The 24,280-nt window shown below is 39.7% G+C and overlaps 1 protein-coding gene across 1 annotated transcript; it reads left to right on the top strand.

The window, feature by feature from the left end:
- Positions 1-2,967: 2,967 nt before the first annotated feature.
- On the top strand, positions 2,968-22,418 carry LOC120521628 (butyrophilin subfamily 2 member A2-like; the record flags this gene model as incomplete). The annotated part of the gene is made up of 4 exons (XM_039743119.1): positions 2,968-3,101; positions 14,162-14,233; positions 14,626-14,973; positions 22,137-22,418. Coding segments are annotated over exons 2-4 (700 nt in total), but the record flags the coding sequence as incomplete, so codon positions are not given.
- Positions 22,419-24,280: the final 1,862 nt, after the last annotated feature.

Raw genomic sequence — 24,280 nt, forward strand, 5'->3', positions numbered from 1 at the left:
TGTCCAATAAAGACTATGGCTTTACAAAGGGGGCTTTTTATATCCAGAAAGATAGAAAGGACTCACAAGTCAGACCTCATTATGTTTCATTCTGACTGTCAAATGACTGTCACCTTTGTGTTGTTTGTCATTCATTTGTCATTTGTGTAAACCTGGAGCTTCCAAAGCACAGAGGTTTAAATACTCAGGCAAACACTAACTTTGGAGTTTGTCTTCTTCAGTTAAATATCAACAGAAAATGATTCATTTTGACTTTGAAAATGTATTGTTACAGCATAAGAGATCGTATTAAAAATAATAAATCGATAAATATGTGGACAAATCTTTTGTCATGCAGAAAATTAGGAAGACTTTCGTGGGGATTGAATACTTTTGCACACCACTGTGTACTGACTTGTCTAAGAAAGTGTCTGCTAAATAAAGAACACCAACGCTGGACATGTTAATCAATGGACCCTTTCAGGTTGTAGCGGGGCTACATAGTAGTAATAATGTTCGTACCACGTGCGTCTTGTTTCCATCGTCCCATTTGCTGTTTGTGTGTGTCAGTGAATGTCGTCCCCATAAAGGGTGACAGATGATGAAAGGAGACTGCAACCCCAAACCTGGAAAACACCGGGTTACAATCAATCAATTACATCCGTCACAGAACTATAAAAACAATCAAGAGATTGTTTCAAAGAGAAAGAAGAGAGAGGAGAGAGAGGAAGACTTTCATTTTGAACGACCACTAACCACCTGTACCTGCTGTATTCCACATCGCGCATTTCCATCCAGTTTGTTTTTCATCCCGCCGGACTTACTCCAATACCCTCATCACGAGAGACCCTGGGGTTGGATTTCATCATCCACCACGTGCCGAGGATACACGGTGAGGCTGTTCCATTTTGTTCCAGGAAATACAAACACTCCATATATTGGTGAACCAGTCATCTGCATTCAGGACAATTGTTACTCGGACTCAAGTTCACGACCGTTCATTTCCATATCTTATTCATTTTTGTTATTCGTGTTGTTTGTTATATGTTACAAGGGCAAGGGAGGGTTTGTTATATTCATATAGGTCATTGTCACTTTGTTGCTTTGGTGGAGGGATGAATATATATATATATATTTATTTATTTTGCTATTTTTTCTGTTTCATTTAATGCAATTTATCAGTTTAAGTTTACATATCTGCTTTTATTTTGTGCTTATTTACAGCGTTGATTGTGGGGAAAAGTTTAATTTGTTAAAGGTACGGCTTGATAATTAGATTCAACCTCAGTAATTTATCCAGGACACAGGTCTTGGAGGTGTAGCTGCCGGCCGGGTAAGGGGTCGGCCATTACAGGGTGACTTTAAAATGTGGCTGTCATCAAGGAGAAGTTTTAGTTTATCTGACTCTGAATCTCTTCAATCAAACAAAAAGGGGGAATTCAAGTTCAGGTTTATTGCAGTGAGGAGTAGAATGAAGTTCTGACTTACATGTCTCCTCACTCAAGTCCATGGTGGAATATCAGCACGAGAAACAGTTGAGCTGGATGAGCAGTAAGATGTTAGCTTGAAGACCAGCAGAGTCCATCACAGAATAGTTTACTGAGCTGATTTAGTGAACAAGAATTTTATAAATATTACAGTTCGTGTTCAACGTCGGTCAGTAAGTCTTTCTCTAACCCACTGAACAGGGTCATGGGGGTCTGCTGTACTCCATCCCAGTTAGCATGGGACGCAAACCAGGGAACAAACCCTGGACAGGACACCAGCCCAACACAAGGCACACACTAACACGAGCCAATTTAGGATCACCAAGTCATGTGACCTGCATGTCTTTGGACTGTGGGAGGAAATCTGAGCACTTGGAGGAATCCCACATGGACATGAGAAGAACATGCAAACTCCAAACAGGGAGGACCAGGGACACAAACTCTGGTCTCCTAACGGCAAGGCAGCAGCGCTACCACTGTGGCAATGTGCAACTCATGTTTAATGTTGTATTTTAAATTAGAAGTTGTATGTTTTAATCTTTTGCCCCAAACTGCAAGGGTGGTGTTTTTTTTTTTTGTTTGTTTTTTTATCACTTGCTCGTGTTCACCTAAGACACTCACTGTTGTGTCCACAAGAAGGACATTTGAAGACTGAAATTGCAGAAGGAGAAGCAGGCCTGGGTGGGCAGTGCTGTCAATGCCACTGTAAGATGATGGCGTCTCCTACCAGACTGACCAACGTAAGTCAGTGAAGTCAACAGAGAAATCAGACATTAGAGCAGGGCCTTCATTTCTGCTCATTTTCAACTTTTGTAAGTTCAGGCAGAGGAAATAAAAGCACAGCACAGGAGTTTGTCCTCTGTTGACTTTGTACATCTTAATTGTAATCATTATTGTAGTTTTTACTTTTTGTTTTCCTGTATTTCCATATTTGTCAAAGCTAACTGGATGTTGAATGCCAAGCTGGATGATGGCTTTACTGTATGTTGTGTATTTCAGGTTGGACTTTAAACTGAATACTCCTCCATGAAGTGCCACGGTGTGTAGAAATCATCTGTCATGCCACCTGATCTTGACCTCAGCTTAGTGTCTTTCAGTCTTATTTGGACAGACCCCATTCACTTTTTATGTACATTAAAGATTCAATCTTTCTTGACATGATGAGTCAAACCTGCTTGGACCTTCCTCATTCATCTGTTTAATGTCAGGTGATCAGCAGTCCTCACTCACTGTGACTCCTCGCCTCCTCGTCTTTAGCTCCTGTCCATGACATGTCCTGCTGTCTCATGGTGTGTCGTATCTGTGGGGGGATTTGTACCTCTCAGCAGATAAAAGTTTTGCTCACCATTAGAAGTTTCATGTTTAGTTGATCTGTGTTCCTTCTTTTTATTTATGTTTTTTTCACCTTCTGTCTCTTTAAGACTCAGGTGTGTTCCTCCTGGATGGCTGCCATGTTAAAGTGAAAGTGAAAACCAAGACGGCACAGCAGTGCGATCTCAGAGTTTGAGTGCTGAAGGTTGGATTTTCTAAACCCACTGATGTGACACAGACGGTTTTACAAATATCTGCTTACTGGTGAATTCAGAAAAACAAAATCTGTGACGGGAGTGAACTGAGGAACAAAGGCCCATGTAGGTAAGTGAAAAGTACGTTTGAGTTTGTCAGCTTAGCTGAAGTGAACAGAAAAACAGAGAAAACACACACAGGAGCACAAGACAAAGAAGGAGAAAGGCAGGCGACATGTTAGAGCAGAGGCCAGCAAACGGCAAACACACAGAGATAAGATACTCACACTCATCTTACACGCCTTTCAGCCTCAGGGAGGCACCACTGCACAGCTCTGTGTCTCCGTATTCACAGAGAGGTGATGGCAACAAATTAGGGGTCAGCAGTCACCTGACCTGACCACACAATTACACGACTACTGACTGTCACTTGCCATGTTTTTCTAGTTTTACCTTAAAATGACACCAGAGGAATATGATGGGTAAGAAGAGCAGGTCTGACACTTCTTTGTGGCTCAGATGGCAGCCCAGAGGGGCTCATCTAGACGTGTGTGACTTCAAGGTCTTGGTGGTGTGGAGCACAATGAAGTTCTGTCTTGTGTGTCTCCTCCCTCGGTGGCCATGCCCAGTGCCACTGAATATCCTGATAATGATGACAAACCAACACTGGTTAATAATAATAATAATAATAATAATAATAATAATAATAATAATAATAATAATAATAATAATAATAATCATACATTTTATTTATATAGCGCCTTTCCCATGCTCGAGGCGCTTCACAGCAGGGTATATGTGACATTGAATACAAATGCTTTCCTGAATAGAACAATGAAACAGATAACAAAGCATTAAATAGAATAAAGGACAATAAACAGAGTAAAATACTAAATTCAATACTAAAAGAAAAAAAAACAATATATAACAGACACACAAATTATCCTGAGCGCCTGGACAGAGATGTAAACTGAGAGAGAAGGGTAATAAAGTCAAGTAGAGCTAAAAGCCTTCCTGAACAGATGAGTTTTGAGTTGTTTTTTAAAAGAATTCATGGAGTCAGCTGACCTGATTAATTTCGGTAGGTCATTCCAGAGCCTGGGCACTCGCTATACAGCTGAAGGCCCTGCTATCACCCATGGAGTGTAGGTTAGTGTGGGCACAATAAGATTACCAGAATCAGAGGACCTTAGTGGGCGGACAGGCACATAGTGATGGAGAAGGTCACTGATGTAGTTTGGCGCAAGGTTATTTAAGGCTTTGTAGGTTATTAGTAGGATTTTATATTCAACTAGCCAACCCGTGGCGTAACATACGCCGCATAATTATTTATTGATGGGTGAACACTTCCTGAAAGACACAGTTGTCCAAATGGGGTGGATTTGAAGATACAACTGTCAGTGAATGAAAAGATGGAACTCTGGAGAGAGCAACATACAATTGTCCGTGAGTGAAAACTGGTTTTGGTAGATACAGGCATATCTTTTTGCAAGTTTGGCCCTGTGCCTTATTATTTGTCATTGCAAAGGCCAATCTAACAGGAAATTGTCTGCGTGTAAAAGTAAAAGGCAAATTTGAATCTGATGCGGTCAGGGAAATCTGGGGAATAATGACAGTTTGTGAGGTAGCAGCTGTGACAGTCTTACACTCCAGTACATTGCAGTGAATGCTGGTAACAGTCAGGCGGGGCAGGCAGGCGGGCAAGCCAACAAAAACACTATGCTCTTAGTATGGTATGAATCAGGTTTTTGTAGACATAGGTTTTCCCTGTTCCTGCAGGACCATCTAAGAAGAAACATGTTTGTCGTGGATGGGAATCGCTGTATGCAGCATGTAAAACAGTTTGCGAGGCTGGACGCGGGAGGAGGGTTAGACTTAGCGGGCAGGGCTCTGTCATGTGTATCCCTATCCCATGGTCTCTGTCTTGCATGCTATGGTCGACTTAGTATATGGAAAAGCAGCCAGAACCGAAAAGAACAATGAAAAGTCAACGTGGCTCAGAGGTGCATGTGGACCATAGCAGTGACAAATGCGACTGAGGCTGTGTTTGGTGAGGTGTTGCATGCGGGCACATGAGCAGGTAGTGCGCATGCCTCGAGAGCGAGGGTGGACGCAGGAGGAGGATTAGACTTGGTGGGCGTGGCTCTGTCGTGCGTATCCCTTGGTCTCTGTCTTGCGTGCCATGGTCGGCTGCTTAGTGAATTATATATATTCGATTCTGTAAGACACAAGGAGCCAGTGAAGATGGAGCAGGATGGGTGTGATGTGCTTGCTGCTGCTGGTCTGTGTCAGGACTCTTACAGCCGAGTTTTGAATAAGATGGAGCTGTGATATAAGATTAGAAGGGGCACCTGCCAGTAGAGAAATACAATAATTGATGCGGGATGTGATAAAAGCTTCTCAGCATTAGGGAAGGAGAGGAAGGAGCGAACATGGGATATGTTATGGGTTGAAAGTAAGAAAGTTTCTTAACGTGATTCATGTGTGTGGAATAAGAAAGGGAGGAATCAAAAATGACACCAACATTCCTTGCATCAGAAAAAGATCTGATGAGATTGCAGTGTAGATGGACTGGGATGGAGCTCATTTTATTAAGTTGCACTTTAGTGCCTGTAAGAGCCATTTTCCTAGTTCTATAAAATGTATTAACTAGATGATAATGCATAAAATATGTGAGGTTCCTATAACCCCCGTGAATAGAATTGATTTGGTATTTTCCTGTCATTTTCTAACAGTATTGAGCAAACAATGTTCTCCAGTTAGTGTCTAGCCTCGCCTTGTGTAAGGTACAGAGGCATACGGTTTTTTAACCATGTTCTTGTTTGTGCTCGTGTTCGTGCTTGCGCATGTGACCGCGCCTGGTTACATGTCTATGTGCCAACGGCCTACGGGCCTTTTGAGTGTGAAGTAACTCGTAAAATAAAAGAGTGTTGAACCGTATGTTTAAGGCATACAGAAGAAGAAATAAATAACCTTTAAGTATAGAAATAACCAAAGCTTCATAAGAAAAGCTAAGTTTATAGAAGATACATTTTTTTCTTTTTTTTGCCTTTATTCTATGTGCGTAACTATTTTTTTTTTTATTCTTGTGTGGATTATTTGCTTTTAACTTTCACTAAATATTTTAAAACAAACTTCTGAACTGAGAGATTTCTTTGACACGCGTCTTACCCGTGCCTGACTTCGCCTTATACATCGGCGGCTACACTAAAGTTAAAAAACCTGCCTGAAGTTTTGAAACCTGCTTAAGATCTGAACCTGCCTAGGACTGAAAGTTTAAAATTGCCTTGGATCATAAAAGAAAGCAAGCCTGCATTTTCAACGCCATGGCATCTGAGTCCGGGAGCCAGAGAACATTTCGAACCCCCATTGAAAGTAACAGTGGTGTGTGTGGAAGTCACGCTGATCATGATGTTTCAATGGAGGACCATCTTGATGATGACATAAAGCCATCCAATTCATTAACAACTAAACTTCAATCCGAAATGGACTACAAATACAAACAATTATCTAATGCGATGAAGACTGTAAAGGATTTAAAAAAAAATCAATTTAACTGTGAAACTATAAAATCGATCATCGAGAACTTGTTCTTTAACCAGAGAATGGAATATAAAAGGTTAAGTGACAAACTCTTATCCATCCAGAACAACGAAGATACACGGAAAATGCTACAAAAGGACTTTGATGCTAAAATGGAAATTTGTAATAAATTTACGGAAAATACGATGGAATGGGTTTTTGAAGTACGTCAAAATATAAGCTTAAATCAGCAGCCCGACTTTTCAGCTAACCAATTCAAGGATTACAGAATGACGAATTACTTTCCTGACGTCTCTCCAGAAGATAGTGTCTCACAGGTTTCCATTCAAAGTAAAAGTCATATAAGTTCGGCGGCAAATTCAGCCAAAGCCTCCCAAATCTCCGCTAAATCTAAACGTTGTACAAGTTCAGCCGGGACTTCTATTAGCGCCATCAGATCTCAAGAGGCAGCACATGCCGTGCTGTTGGCTAAAGTGGAGAGCCAAAGAAAGCAACAGGCTCTAGATATGGAAGAAATGCAGTTAAAAGCTAAGAGAAAAGCTGAGGAAATGCAGATAAAAGCTAAAAGAGAAGCTGAAGAAGCTCAATTGAAAGCTAAAAGAGAAGCTGAAGAAGCTCAACTGAAAATTAAAAGAGATCAATTGGCTTTAGAGGCAGCTATAGCAGAATCAGAAGCAAAATTGGGAGTTCTTAAAAGTCACTATCGAAGTTCAGATAAACCCAATTCTAGTAACGTCCCTCAGAAACCAGATGTAAGAAGCGTAAAACCACAAGAAGCAAGTCTTCGTGACTTTCCACGTAACAACGAAAGTAAAAAAAATCCCCAGCAATCACTTTATGATCAGCAAAATAAAGCGCCAGCGCCTCTTCAACAACCGCTTTATGATAAGCGCTACGATCAACTGAAACAACAACAGTAAAAGACACAAGCGCCTTATGTGCCAAACAAAAAGATCCCAATATTTGACGGTGATCCCTTGAAATATGTGGACTTTATAAGAGCATTTGACCGAGCTATCGATGGGGCGATAGAGAATCAGCGAGATAAGTTGGACTTTTTAGCGCAGTTTACTAAAGGTTCACCTCACGAGATTGTTAAAAACTGTAAACACTTGTCACCGTTAGAAGGTAATCAAAAGGCCAGAAAGAAACTCGAAAGTCTTTATGGAAATCAGCTACAGAAAGCCGATGTCTATATGAGAAAAGATAAAGGGCGGCCACAAATAAAGCAAAACGATGGAGAAGAACAGAACGATTATGCAAACTTTCTTGGCGAATGTATAAATATTATGCCCAACTTACAAAGCGGACAACAATTTGAAAGTAAGGATAACCTTCCTACTAAAGTCTCCAAACCTCCTCAAGACCTACTAGCACCGTGGCAATGCAAAGTACAGAGTATTGAAAGTACGGAGAGCAGGCGAACACCTCTCGCTGATCCAGTGAACTTTCTTAACGAACAGCCAACATCAGCTTTAGATCCAGCATACAGCTCAGCTCCACAAAGCCATACCTTCAAGAAGGAAAAGGACAAAACTGACCAAGAGAAGAATCTTTTGAAAGACGTCCAGAGAGAAAGCAGCTTTATTACAAACTTTTCTACAGCGGACGAAAAAATGGATACAGACACCTCAGTCAAAACGGCGGAGACGGCTGGATGTACAAGCGGTAAGCACTGTCTTTTTTGCAATGAAAGTCACGATCTTAACGAATGCAGTGCAATTCAGACATTAACTTATGAAAGTAAAATTGACTTTTTGAAATCTAAAGACTTATGCTTTAAGTGCCTTAAACAAGGACATTTTAGTAAAGATTGTGAAGAAAAGATTAAATGCCAAATATGCTCTCAGTTACATCCAGTAATTCTGCATATGAATAAGGAAAAAGGCTCCGGCGATACAGCCGCACCTCCTAAAGAGGAAAACGTTATGTCGGAAGAGAAAAACATTTCCTTTGCCCAAATTTCTGTTGAACCAATAGAGACTTGTTCTGATACCGGGGCCGGTAAAGAGTGTGTCTTAGCTGTGACTCCAGTTCAAGTTAAGTCCGAAACGAGTGAAAAATGTGTAGAAACATCGGCTCTAAAAGACTCTGACAGCTCAGCTACATTTGGCACTGAAAGTCTGCAAAAGCAGTTAAAACTTTCTGGAAGAAAATCTCACATCTACATCAGCACTGTAGAAAGAGACACAGTAAATAGTCAGAAATTAATAAAGTGTACAGCCCTAACGGAGTTACAAGTCTGTGGGATAGAAGAAAATAGATTTTTTGATACACCAGAAGTGTACACACTGAACTCTGTACCAGTGAAAAGGGAGAACATCCCTAAAGAAAAAGATGTCAAGAAATTGTCTAATCAAAAAGACGTGCATCTACCCCAGATAAATACTGACCAAAGCAGTAATATTGTTATTACAATCTTATTATTAATATTGTTGTTAAGTACAAATGTCAGTAAAGTCATGAAACCATGGCAAATCACACATAGTGAAGATGAAAGACTTTATGCTGTGAAAACATTCAGAGGGTGGATTGTTAATGGATTTATAAAGGGCTCAGACAAAGAAAGACTGCAAAGATGTTCAGTCAATTGTGTGACAATAAAGGAAATAGAGCAAATGTTACTCCAGCAATACAATATAGACTTTCCAGAACGCGACTGTGAGGAAAAGAAGGAAATGTCACAGGAGGAAGTTAAAATCATGCACTCAGATAATGGAACAAATTTTGTTGGAGCCGAAAGAGAGCTACGAGAAGCCACAAAAAATTTGGAACACGAAAAAATCAGCAACGAAATGATGCGAAGAGAAATCAAATGGATTTTTAACCCACCATCAGCCTCACATCAAGGCAGAGTTTGGGAAAGACAAATCAGAAGTATAAGAAAGATTTTAAATTCGACACTAAACCAACAAACACTCGATGATCAAAATCTTCATACACTGATGTGCGAAGTGGAATCAATAATTAATAACAGACCCCTTACAGAGACATCTAACGATCCTAATGATCTGGAACCGCTCACACCCAATCACTTATTGTTATTGGACACTCAACCTGAAATGCCACCTGAACTTGTTTCAAAAAACGAATCATACCCAAGAAGATGCTGGAAACAAATTCAATACATGGCTGATTTGTTTTGGAAAAGATGGACTAAAGAGTATTTGCCAATACTTCAGGAACGTCAAAAATGGCTTACACCAAAAAGAAACTTTGAACCGGGAGACATCGTTCTAATTGTGGATAAAGCTACACCTCGCAATGCCTGGGTAATGGGTCGAGTCATCAAGCCAATGCCAGATGCCAAAGGTGCCATCAGAAGAGTTTGTGTACAAACCAAAAACAGTACGCTGGACAGACCCGTGAACAAACTGTGCCTGATCCAGGAGGCATGAAATAAATAAAATGACTCATTCTCTTTTTGCATGCCTAATTTTAAAGCTTTTTAAATTTAGTGCTTGTGTTTATACATTAGAGTCTAAGCTATAAAGTTTCCTAAGCTTAGTATTTGTGTTTTTATAGTAGAAACTAAGTTAAGCTCTTTAAGGTTTGTTTTAAGTTTGGTAAAGTAATGAACGCTCTTATTAAGTAAAGTTAAGTACAGTAATTGATTTCTGCCCTAGCATAAACAATTAGGGGCCGGATGTGTAAGAGCCCTGTATTTCCCTGTCATTTGTTAACAGTTATGAGTTAACAATGTTCTCCAGTTAGTGATTAGCCTCGCCTTGTGTAAGGTATAGAGGCATACGGTTTTTTAAACGTGTTCTTGTTTGTGCTCGCGTTCGTGCTTATGCATGTGACCGTGCCTAGGCGCATGTCTATGTGCCAACGGCCTACGGGCCTTTTGAGTGTGAAGTAACTCGTAAAATAAGAGTGTTGAACCGTATGTTTAAGGCATACAGAAGAAGAAATAAATAACCTTTAAGTATAGAAATAACCAAAGCTTCTTAAGAAAAGCTAAGTTTATAGAAGATACATTTTTTCTTTTTTTTGCCTTTATTCTATGTGTGTAACTATTTTTCTTTTTATTCTTGTATGGATTATTTGCTTTTAACTTTCACTAAATATTTGTAAAACGAACTTTTGAACTGAGAGATTTCTTTGACACGCGTCTTACCCGTGCCTGACTTCGCCTTATACATCGGCGGCTGCAGTGCCAATTTGCAGGAGTTCAGTTTTGTTTCAATTTAATTTTGAAGAGTTGTGCTCCATCCAGGTATTCATTTCACTGAGGCAAGTTGTGAGCTGAGAAAACTTTAAAAACTTTAGCGCCACACAGTGGCAGTTCACATATCACATTTATGAGGGGAAAGGTGAAGTGAATTCCTTTATCCACAGCAATGGTTATACAAAGAACAAAGAATTATCTAAACGGTGACATGGCAGCTGTGTTTATTGTCACCATTTTTAAGAAGGTCCCTTTCTCTTTCAGGTTTATCAGCTCTTTCTCACATTTGCTGTTTCTTTAATGTCTGCTCACAGTTCGTTCTATCTGATTATTTTCGGTGGTCCTTTGATATCTAAAGGCTACTACTCTGTATGTTTTGTATTGTTTGTTCCTATGACAATCAGTGACAGTCACTGGCTGAAGTGTTTATGTGGTGGACCACTGACCACAGGCTAACTTATTCACCTTTTTCACTTTTTTTCGGTATTTTCAGTTTCAACTGCACACTAACTGGTAAGACTTTTTCAGATTTTTTCTTAGAGAAAAATAAACTTACTTGAGGATTACTTTTTGATATTACAGTTTGTTTTAGACGTTCCTTGTGGCAGCACACAGGCATTGTGCTTATCTCTGCCAATTTATGGATCCAGCATTTTGGGTTTAAATCCTGGCCCCGACTGATTTCTAAGTGAACTTTGTGTGCCCTCCTCATATTTCCTTGGGCTGCTTTTCCTTTCCTCACAGGTTAAGGTTAGTCACTGATGCTAAACTGTCCTCATGTGGCAAAGACGCTTATGGTGCACTGGTACTCTGCTCTGCTAGCATTTTATGTCAGTAGATGTGAACGTAATAGATGGGGCTTTGGGCACAATGAACAGGGCAGCTGACAAGCAGCACCACGAGGTGTCCTTATATTTAACACCAGAGAATCTGAAAATGTGTTTATCCAAGCTATATACTGTAAATATATGAATTAAGTGTGGACTTAAAACTGATAAAGACCCCATTTAAACAGAACAGTAAAGATCCTCAGTATATCGGGTGGGACAAGTCAAAGTGAGCTGATCAGGTCCTGCTTCCTCTGACTCCTCGTCTTAAATTGTTTTAATGGAAATGGTGACAAGCAAGTTCCAAGGTACCCAATAGGCCCAAATGATTGACACCTTACAATTTATTTGGACAAAACAGAAAAGTCTAAGTTCAGACTAATGAGCATCTACAAACCTCACATGGCGGAGCTCCTTCTGGTGGCTTGCCTGCAATGAATTAACCCTGGTGCTCCTGGTCTCTCAGTCCCTCAGGAGTCATGCGACCAGAAGGTCTGGGCTCTGAACCTCTGACGTCACTTGGTGGTATTTGTGCCTCTCGGTTTCTTGTGACCATGGTGGTCACGGCTTGCCATAGTTCTCTGGCACAGTAGGAAGCAGACAGCCTGGCTAATGCAGCAGAAAATTGACTATCTAATGAGATGGAGTCCTGCATGAAAACAGGTCTGGCTCATATGGAGCAACAAGATACAAGGAGTCTACCTAGACAATTAGGAATATACCATAAAGGGCAGGCAAAGGTCCAGAAGACCCTCCTGGGTGACAGCAGTCAATAAAAAGTCCCTAACAGGGGATATTGATTTAATTGTTAGGTCACAGAGTACAGCCTTCGTCCTCAGCAGTTTTATTTATCCTGGGAATTTTAATCAGCATTCCATCAGGGGCTCACAGTATATGAAGTGCAATTCAGGCCAACAGAGGCTTTCTGTTTGGAGTGGGGCTGCCAGGCACTAAGTGGGATCCTTGAAAGAGAGACACAGTACAGGTAAAGGAGGAGAAAAACTCAAAATACATAGAGTGGTCAGGTACAGGAATGAATGACAGGTCAGGAAACAAGTGAAAAGTTGGGACATCCACTTAATGAAAGGAGTCCAAACACAAATCATGCCTTTGACATCCCTGTAAATAGTTTAAGTGCAAAAGACTCCTTCTACGCAGCCGGGCTTCTTAAATCACATGATCTGGAAGGGGCGGCGCTAAATGCCTTCATTGGCCAGTTTCTCAGTGCTGCGAGTAGAGAAGGAGAAGAGAATGTCAGCGACGGCGCCCCCCTCTCACCCTGGCAGGTTGACATGTACCTTGAAGCCTGTGAAGAGGTCCTCTGATGTGCATGAGTGACAATAGCTTCTAAGTTACCAGAGAAAATAAAGTTTACAAAATTATTAGAAAAGCACAAGTCACCATCTACACAAAAAGCAGAACTGTGAGCCTGTAGGTGTTGTGAGTGTGAAGCACAAAGTAACATCTGACTTGCTCCTATACAGGACTTACAGGTAACAAGTCAGAAAAAGGGTTCCACACCAAATGTAATCTCAGAAATGTGCTGACTAAACCTTAATATTTTACTCCTTTGTTTTACACCACTAACAGCTCCAATTATCCATCAGTTTAAATCAGGATGGGTAATGTCCAGCTCAGTGTGATTTGTATCCCCAGCTCCATAGCCATCACTGAAGCTCTCTCCTGTACATTCTGTGGGTGGGTGGACAGGCCATGTCTAATAAGTAGAGTCTCCCTCCATGTGTCTCACAAAGAGAAATTCTCTATTTGAGTGTTGATTCACAACAGTCAAGAAAATGAAAGGATAAAGCCAGCTGAGGGTGCAGGAATCTAGTGTTCCTACATGGAGGTATGTCTCAGAGAAGCTGCAGAAAGAGGTCCTGAACAAATGGCCTGCTTCTCTTTCTTTTAAGCTTGTGAAGATAAACTGGATAAGATCCTACTGGGCAGCACACGGTGGTGTTTATACCATTAAGCCCACATCAGGGTGACCAGTCTCAGGCATTGGGGCCCCTGACTTTCACAGCATTCACAAAGTCACTTGTACACACCATGTCCACTTTGAGAAGCTGAGGAATTCTGCACATTCCACTTGAGGGCACACAAGAAATAAACGGACATGACAGGCAGCACCATGTCACCCGGGGACGGCACCATCTTGTTTGATTCGTGAAAGTGCCTGCCTTATTTATTAGGATGTGTCAGACACAGGAGTGTGTGGAGCATTTTACAACATTTGGTTAGAAAGCAAACACAGGGAAGGACAAGGGTGTAGCACTGTCACTAACCATTGTTCTGTTTGTCCCTTAAAAATGGAGGAGGGGAAATCCCTGAAAGACAGCTGAGGTCACTTCCTTGGTGTCACATGTCCCGCCCCTATGGTCTCAGCACAATATAAACGAGTCTACTTCCAAAAGCTGGTGTTCATTTCTGGACCAGCATCACAGGAGACGTTTGGCACCTGTGCAGCCATTTTGTATTTTAGTTGAATGTATTTCATGGTTATGTGGCTTCTTTAGTCCTCTGAACCAAATCATTAAATAGGGCATCCTCTGGTACCTCAGCCTTCACTTTGTTCTTGTTCTTTACCTTCACAGATGTTGTAATCTTCATACTGTTTGAATAAACCAAGTTTTTATTCTTTTGTAGTCATGAAGGCCCAGAAGAGATGGAGCTGCTTTGTCTTCTTTCTACTGCACATGACTCACGTCACCTGGACACGTATGTCTTTGTATGATTGGAGCTTCTAACTTTATACAAATAAGTTGTTCCATTTAAATAAAACTTTTTAAGGTTTGCTAGCGGATTTGTATTGTAATTCTTGTTTGGTCTTTCTGTTTTAACTCTAATCCTAACCTAAACTGTTACTTCTGACAAATTTGCTTGTATCGGACAATCTAATGTAAAGAGTGAAGTTAAGAATTGTCAGTTAGGTAGAAAATCCAAAACTAAAGAGAACTTCACATCAGTTTGGGTTTGAAGCAGACGAGAGAACAGAGTTTAGTTTTCATCTTACACATAAACTGACAGGATTTGTCTTAATTGACTCAGATGGACTAACTAAACACGTCTTAACACTCAATGCATCCTCTTGTGTTTTATTTTTATTTCAGAGAGGTTTGAAGTTGTTGGACCTTCCTCAGCTGTTCTTGCTTTTGTTGGTGAAGATGTCACCCTACCCAGCTCACTCTCACCAGCATTCAGTGCTCAGGGGTTTGAAGTGAGGTGGTTTAGAGACGACTTTGACTCTCCAGTACTTTTATACCAGAATTTCCAAATCAGACCTGAGCGTCAGATCCAGGCTTATAAGGGAAGGACTGAACTTTTCCCAGAAGAGCTGCAGAATGGAAACGTGTCTCTGAGGCTCCAGGATGTCCGTGTTTCTGATGGTGGTCTCTACACATGTTTTACAGACGCTGGACTATGGAATGAGGAGGCACACATCACTCTCAGTGTTGAAGGTGATTATTTTTTTTTTTCTCATGTGACCCCTTGCCCCTTTAATGGCCACAGCTGGCTTCAGGGATGTACAGAAGCCATGAGGCATTTCTATTTTTGACATTCCAGATACTTTGATTACCCAATCCACAGATCCACTCATAATGGTCTTCATGTCCTGATGACCCCCTTGTTATTATCAAATGTACACATTATGAAAACTGTTTATTTGTATTTCTTGTATGAATCCCAAAGTTGCTCCCATTTCCATTGCATTTATCATTAAATAAATGTGATTGTGAAGATAATTTTTTAAACAGGAATGGGGTTTCAAGCTAAATTAGCTGCATAGCGCCTTGCATTGCTCCATTTACACCAGAGAATGAATTCTATTAGTACAGAATCAATCAGCTCATCTTTATTTTACAAGGCATCATTAACAGTTTTTACCAGTACAATACTAAAAAATACTCTAAAATTAGAGACCAAATAATAAAAACAAGAAGTGAGTGACACCACAATATAATTGTGACACATTTTAAAAACTGGAGCTTTGCAAGTTGTGGAGTACATGGTCACCTTTCCAATGGTGGCAGCTTAGGTGGGCTGAGATGAAGCCTCCTTGATATCAGCATTTAAAAAGTAGGATTATCACCTAAAGTAAAGGGTGAAATGACTTTTCAAAAATGGGAAACACTTTGAATGATGCAGCACAGTGGCGCAGTGGGTAGCGCTGCCGCCTCACAGTAAGGAGACCCGGGTCCTTCCTGCGTGGAGTTTGCATGTTCTCTCTGTGTCTGCGTGGGTTTCCTCCCACAGTCCAAAGACATGCAGGTTAGGTGCATTGGTGATCTGAAATTGTGCTTAGTGTGTGCGTGTGTGCCCTGTGGTGGATTGGTGCCCTGCCCGGGGGTTTGTTCCTGCCTTGCGCCCTGTGTTGGCTGGGATTGGCTCCAGCAGACCCCCATGACCCTGTTAGGATATAGCGGGTTGGATAATGATTGACTGACTGACTTTGAATGATATCACTGACCTGCTGCAAAAAACAGGGACATGCATTTTTGACAGGAGATGCGAATGAGAAAGGGGTTTATGTACACAGCTCAGAAAATAAAGTAGTAAACAGACTTATGGGGCCGGGAAAGACAATGAAGAATTAAAGAAAGGTTTAAAGCTTGTATTGTGGTGCTTTAGGACATATGGTGACTAATTGTGCCGAATGCCCAGAGAACTAAAATGTCCATCTCAGGTCAAGTTTGGTGGGATGGCCATTTGTAGGCAAACCCTCTTTAATTCCTTATTGAATGTGCCAGTTAGAAGTAGTGCATTGGTGAAACTTTAACGAATACCACACATGCAAACCGAAAATTCCTTCAGTTGATGGTAAACCCCTTTTTCCAGGAATACTGGACTTCATAACACCATTCTATTAAAGTGACCAGTACAGCCCTGAATTCCTCATTTAATGCTGGGCATTCCACAGCTATCATGGCACAATCCTTTTACTGACCGGTCTGATAAAAGCATTGCGGCTTGGAACCAATTCTGCAAAACTCATTGCATATGAACTGTCAGTCCATGCATTATGTGAGAGAATGTGAACAACTCTATTGGTAACATATTACGACTACTTTGACATGCTTAGCAAACAAAAAACATTAGGGTTACTGCCTACTGGAAAAATGACTGTCCTATCAACTTATTAACAGATGAATCACTGCCTAAACATAGAATTTACTGTATGCATTGTCTGAACACAAAATGAGTCAATATCAAAGACAATTTGGAAAACAGCCTTTTTAGACAGTCGAACATTCTGATTGGGTCAGGTTTGTTTGTCATTGATTGTGTTGATTAATGGGAAGTAACTAAAATTACAATGAAGAATTGTTACCCTCTTTCCCTCATTGCTCTTTGCTGAGTCAACTCATGGGATTAACAGTGTTTACTGAATTAGACGTGCAAAGTGCTTATAGCCTTTTGAGAGGAATGGAAAATGGCATTCAGTAGCACTAATGGATATCAGAAATATTTAGTAATGCCATGTGGATTGGCTGATGCCCCGGCAGTATTCCAGTCATTTGTGAGCGATGATTGTCATGATGTGCTTAGACACTTTGTATTAGCTTATAGTATCTACAGTATATGACATCCTTATCTTCTCCAAAGTCTTTGATACACCTGTTAAACATGTCAAGGAGGTTTCACAGCAGTCATCTTTTCATTAAGATCAGGTGCTTTTTCTGCAATAAAAACATTATTCACTCTGGCTTATCAATGGACCAGTCCAAAAAATAACTATATTCCACTGTAAAGTGCTGGAACGTGTGAAACAAGTAGAGAGGATTTTGGGGTTTCCTAACTCGTTCGGGTGCATTATTAAGAATTTCAGTACAATTATTGTTCCCAGGACCTCACTAGCTATGAAAAAAACACAATAAGCGTATTTGAAATTGTGGAGCTCCAATAGCACTTGAAAATCTCAAGAAGCGGTTCACTGTTCTTAGACACTCAGAGCCACCCCTTCAGTTCATTGTAGAAGATGATGTGTTCAGCATCAGGGTAGGAGCCGTTCTCTCTCAGAAATTCTCAGATATGTGTCTTATTTCAGGATAGCCTGATGAAGCAGGTAACATCTGCAAAGTGTTTTGCAGACCTTAAAAGTAAACCTGATTCAGAGTATAAAGTGTTTTGTTTTTGACATGCTCTGTCTCTAAGTATGTCAGAGGACTGTGACTTTGTGAAGTGGGGTCCAGCCTCACGTGGGGAGACAAAGCGGGTGGGGGTCTAGGGAGGGAGACAAGGAGAGCAAGCTATCTCTAATCTATTCTTTTAATCCTTATAATTATAATTATCAAAGTAACAACAGACTGCAATGGCAATAACCCCTGGGGAAATTGTAAATTAAGGTCAAAGCTGTTTCAATTTTGGTTAAGACTACAAAATGACATCAAAAATTCAGAATCAGTGTCTCCAAGATGGGACAGTTAATTTTGTGAGCTGGAATATTAAAGGCCTGAGTCACGAATTAAAGAGAAAGAAAGTATTCTCTCACCTAACAGGTCTAAATGCTAAAATAGTATTTTTACATGAGACTCGCTTATTAAGCAAGGATCAGTTCCGGCTGCAAAAAGACTGGACGGTCCAAAATGTTCCATTCTAGTTTTACAAAGAAAACTAGAGGTGTGGGAATTCTCATACATAGAACAGTCTCATTTGTGGTATCAGATATAGTATCTGATCATGAAGGGAGATATGTAATTATCATAGGTAATTTATTTAACTGTAAAGTGATTTTGATAAATGTTTATGCACCCAATGTGGATGATAGGGACTTCAACCAAAATGTATTTGGTGAACACTCATAAAATTATAATGGCTGGGGATTTTAATTGTGTTTTAAATCCACTCTTAGATAGGTCTCCTGCCACAGGGGCGATGACATCTGACACTGCAAAGACAATTACACAGTTTGTAACTGACCACAACTTAACAGTCCCCTGGAGATTTCTAAACCCAAACTCAATACCATATTCCTTCTACTCACCAGTGCATGATTGCAACTCCAGAATTCATTATTTCTTTATAGATAATAATTTCTTGCCTACGATTATATCCTGCAAGTATGACGCTATTGTTATTTCTGACCATGCCCCCTTGATCTTGGAGATAAAATCATTATGCCTCACATACTCATCTCGCAGATGGCGTCTTAACCCACTTCTATTAGCAGATGAGAATTGTACAGAATTTATATCAAAACAAATCAGTTTCTTCCTAGAGACAAATACATCCTCAGAGATCTCTGCAGGAATACTCTGGGAAACCCTGAAGTCCTTCTTAAGAGGACAGATTATCTCATATCTTTCCCACAAAAATAAATTAGAAACCAAGAAGGTATCAGAGCTAACCAGCAAAATTACTAGAATAGATCAAGAACATGCCAGGTGTCCAAGTGAGGCTATTCATAGGAAAAGACAGACTCTGCATGCAGAGCTCAACCTCTTAACAATTAAAGAAACTGAACAACACATTTTTAAATCAAGATATCATGAACGTGGAGAGAAAGCTAATAAGCTTTTAGCTCAACAAATCTGCAAGCAAGAAGTCTGCAGTGCAATCCCAGCAATCACCAACACAAACGTAGACATAATCATTGGCCATAAAAATATAATGCACACATTTAGAGACTACTATAAATTTTTATATTCTACTGAGTTTAAAGACAAGACACAATCTAATGGATTTCTAGATGCATTACAGATACCACAAATAGACACTTTTAGTGCAGAGGAATTGGATAAACCTCTGGCGCTATCAGAATTACTAGATGCTATAAAGTCACTTCAGAGTGGGAAAGCAGCAGGCCCTGATGGCTACCCTGCAGAATTTTTATAAGAAGTTCTCCAGTCAGCTAGCTGCCCTCCTATTAGCAACATTCACAGAAGCTACAGACAATAAAATTCTACCTCAAACTTTTCATCAAGCATTAATCACTGTCTTTACTAAACAAAATAAGGATGTATTACAATGTGCATCATACAGACCAATTTCACTTCTGAATAATGATGTTAAGATACTCTCCAAAGTCTTAGCTAGAAGGATGAAGAAAGTGCTGCCTTTGGTAATATCTCAAGATCAAACTGGATTTATTAAAGGCCGACACTTAGATTCCAGTCTTCGATGCCTTTTTAATGTAATATACTCACCAACAAAGTCAAACATCCAAGAGATTTTATTATCCTTGGATGCAGAAAAATCATTTGATATGATTGAATAGAACTACCTTTTCGCTACATTGGAGAAATTTGGGTTTGGCCCGAACATTTGTGCATGGATCAAACTAATGTATACCAATCCAGAAGTTTCAGTTTGTATTAACAACATTAATTCAGACTACTTTAAACTAGAATTTCAAAAGATCCCTGGTCTCAGAATTAATTTGACTAAAAGTGTGCTCTTTCCAGTGAATTCTCAAGCATACAATATTAGATTGGACACCTTCCCTTTTATCATCGCAGATCAGTTTAAATACCGAGGGGTCAACATCACAAGTAAACACAAAGCTCTTTATCAACACAAGCTTGCTGTTTGTATGGAAAAAATCAAGCAAGACTTGCATAGATGGTCAACCCTTCATGTCACTTCAGCTGGAAGAATTAACATTGTAAAAATGAATATCCTCCCTAAGCTTCTGTTTTATTTTAAAATATTCCAATATACATCAATAAATCATTCTTTAAGAAATTTGATTTAACCATAAACTCATTTATTTGGAACTCAAAACATCCACGTATCCAAAGAGTGACCCTACAAAGACCTAAGGCAGAAGGTGGCATGGCTCTATTTAACTTTCAGTTTTACTACTGGGCAACAAACATACAACATATTAAAACCTGGACATGGACAGAAATAGTTGAACATATGCAGGCTTGGTCTGCAATAGAAATAAAATCCTCCATATTCCTTGCTTTGCGCCCCAATAAATGCAAATTATCTCCAATATACTAATAACCCAATTGTGCTTCACTCACTCAGAATATGGAACCAATGTAGAAAGCATTTTAAGATGGAGAAGCTTTTATCAGTGACACCTCTGCATGAGAACCACCTTTTTCAACCCTCTCAAACATATGCAGTTTTTAATATCTGGAAAACATTTGGGATTAAATCACTTAGAGATCTGTACATAGACAACATCTTTTCATCTTATGAACAATTACACTCTAAATTTAATTTTCCAGCAACACATTTCTTTCACTATCTTCAATTCAGAAACTTTGTTAAATAGAACCTGCCTAATTTTTCTCACTTTCCTCCTCCCTGTATGCTGGAAAAAATATTGATCAGTTTCAAGGATTTAGACAGCATCCCTGCAATATATAAAACCATTTTACAATCCCTCCCTTTCAAAGATCCAGTAGGACAGTGGGAAAAGGATCTCTCACTCAACATCTCAGAAAACAAGTGGAAGGTAATAATGAAGAGAATTCACTTGAGCTCCATATGTGCAAAGAATACAATTATTCAACTGAAAATTATATGTCGAGCACATCTGTCTCACTTAAAACTCTCCAAAATGTTTCCAGGGCAAGATCCCACCTACGAATGTTGCAATCAAGTTCCAGCCTCATTGGTCACATATTTTGGGCCTGCACCAAATTAACATCATTCTGGACCAAAATCTTTAAACACCTTTCAGACAGCCTTGGTGTCTCAATCCCTCCTAATCCACTAAAATCTGCATTTGGTGGGCTCACAGAGGGGCTTAAAGTGGAGAAGGACAGTGGGTAACTGATGTTTTATATTATTTGAAATTGGAACAAAACAAATTCTCACTTAGAGGATCTGTGGCAGAACTTTTTCACAACCTGGCAGGTTTTAATCAATAACATTTTAGAATAAGCTTTTAAAGCACTAATGAAGCAGATTCTCTCCATTTCTTTTTCTTCTCCATTTATGTATATTCACTTATTATTTTATCTATTTACTTACTTTTACTAGGTTTAAGTTTTATTCTGCTGCCCAAGCTCTCTTTCTCAGGGGTGGGGGTTGATTTGCTTTCAATCCTAGTTTTTTGTAAAATTGATCTATTTGCATGGAATGTTGTGTGATTTCAATAAAATTATTATTTTTTTTTAAAATGAACAAAAAGTGGGGCAGGCAACATCCACAAGAGGATTCTGCCCTACAAGCTGGCACTGCCATTCACTGGGCCACTGATGTTTCATTAAGGGGCAGTTCCTGGGTCTTTAAGACTTGAACCACCATCTCATTTCAAAATTCATCTGGTCTGTCATGTCTTTTTTTTAAAATTGGTTCTTTTGAGATGTTAATATAAATGTTCTGTTCCCCCTCCTTGAGTGTCAGTGGATGGTTTGGAGGGATCTGAAGAGCAGTACACTGTGGTCTCTTACAGTAGGGTTCTTGAGTGGATTATTTGGGAGTTGCCCCTTGGCTACTTTCTGTACTCCATACTGTAAACCCCACTTTACAATGGGGTTATGTTATGGTCCTGCGTACTTTAACATTTTCTGGGCACCTGTTTCAACTTCTCTTATTGTTTTCAGTTATTAATAATTATTGTGCTGTTTCTGTCACTTTGTAGGTTTCTCTCAGTTTGCTAAAATGTCATTTTTACTCCACATGTTTCTCCACTCATGTTTTATTTCTTTTCTTATCAAAGCCTTGGGCAGTCAGCCCTCCATTTCTCTCAGTACTACAGAAGACCAGCAGCCCAGACTGGAGTGCAGCTCTGAGAAGTGGAGCTCTCAGCCAGAAGTGAGCTGGAGAGACATGAACGGCATAGACGTGACGTCACAGTCCAAATTAAAATTTAAGCGGGACATCGAGGGTCTGCTAATCGTAAGCAGCGTCATCCCCATCAAGAAGGAGTTCAACGTGTTCTCCTGTCTCATGAGAAGTAATACAACCAAACCAGCCTGGCAGTCCAAAATGGGGGTCTACGGTGAGTACTCAGAGGTCACGGACTTATCCTCTCAATGACTTTAGAAGTACTGTGAGTTTAAAAAGACCACTGAAATTTTACACCAAAATGCAAAGAGCAGAAATTAAATGAGGCCTTGGTTTATTGCGGTATTAGATAACCTGTGACTTACACCGAACATGAAAGATACCAACTAACCTCTTAGGATCTTTATTTGATGGAGGATAGTAAGAAATGCTGAAATGAGTTAGGTACCTTTTACTTTTAATCTCTTACCTGTCACCCGGAGACCCCTAATGGCAGACTGTTTCATGACAGGTTCTGGCTTTCACTCTCAATCCTTTGCTTCAACCAGGACATCACAAACACATCCTTTCAACATCTTAAGGTGCTGCAGTTAGACATGAAATATTCAATCTTAGTGCTCAGCTTGCTAGTAATAAATCAGACAGAGACTTGCTTCAAGCTTTTACTTAAAAATCTTATTTATTTGCATAATAACCAAGAGCAGCAAACATATACAACATAAAGAATTCTACAACCTGGGTGGGGTCATGCAGTCATCATTCAGTCATCATTCAGTCCCAGATGACAGTTCCCAGATGGCTTCTTCACTTTACTTAAACATTCTTAATTAAAAACTAAAAGAAAGATTTCTTGCCAGAGGGAGAGCTCCTTTCCAAGAGTCCAGCAGCTAAATGACAGAGCTCATGAATCTGCCCATTTTCAGGTGTTAGCAGATAGAGAAAGCGTCCTTTCAAAATCTTTACAAAAGAGTCAGAAAAGCAACTGAACTAAAAGCTCCATGAAAGTGTTCATTTTAGCTGAACTGAACTGAGAGAACTCTGTTTGAAAGTCTAATAAAAGGCAAAATGCTCTGACATGGAAAAGCAGGAACTGTTTTAGTTTTTTAATACAGAGAAAAGTTACTGAATCATTATCATACACAGACAATTCAAAGTTACAGTAGGTGTCTGGGATTAGAACTGTTTAAAGCTAAAGTGTATTCTAGAGATAACACATCACGTGAGACCCTGAACTTGTCAAAGCATCAGTTCAATAGTAAATAATAAGAGTAAATTTGGTAGGTGGTGAGATGGAGATCCCATTCCTCATTTGAGCTCCACTTTCTGTTTATAAATGAAGTGCCATTTCACAGAAAGAAGACGACAACACTACTGGTGTGGAACAGTTGTTTGGCAGGCTATTCATTTTATGTCTTTAATGATGTATCACTTTTAAATTTAAACAAGTAAAGGTTTTCAATTACCTTTCTTAAGTAATGTGTACATTTAACTATATAAGATATACCTTTAAAGAAAAAGATCACAAACTTGTTATAATGTTTGCTGCATAAATAACTAAGATTCAGACAAAAATAGCCAGAATATTGTATTGAAAAAATCATAAAAACCTAACATAAAAACACCGGGATGTTCATAGACAAAAACAGTGGCATCTAGAGCATAGGAGGTCATTACAATCCAGTAAAGTAGTTCAAACAACAGCAATATGAAAGAAAATGTGTAAAAAATTAACAGGGTGACACAGTAAGAAGAGCAGCAAGTCAAAGTCCCCTTTATCTATGTTAGTCACTCCAGAGTTAATTGTGCTGGCCTGCTACTCAATCATGAAGTCCTTTGCTGGACTCCAATCAGTTTAATCAATCACATCATATCATGTTTCAATTTAAATTTGGAATAGGATTAAATAAAGGGAAAAAGGGATAAAAGCAGTGTTGGGGTAACAGACACGATCCCAGTGAGAGGAGGTCTGCACCAGGGGTCTTCTTTGAAGTCCTTACCTCTTCAATCTGGTAATGGATGTGCTGACTTGTGGGATAAAAGAGTCCCTGGTGCAGGCTTTGAGCTGATGACATTGTG

This window comes from Polypterus senegalus, unplaced genomic scaffold, assembly GCF_016835505.1.
Source record: "Polypterus senegalus isolate Bchr_013 unplaced genomic scaffold, ASM1683550v1 scaffold_22, whole genome shotgun sequence".
NCBI lineage: Eukaryota > Metazoa > Chordata > Cladistia > Polypteriformes > Polypteridae > Polypterus > Polypterus senegalus.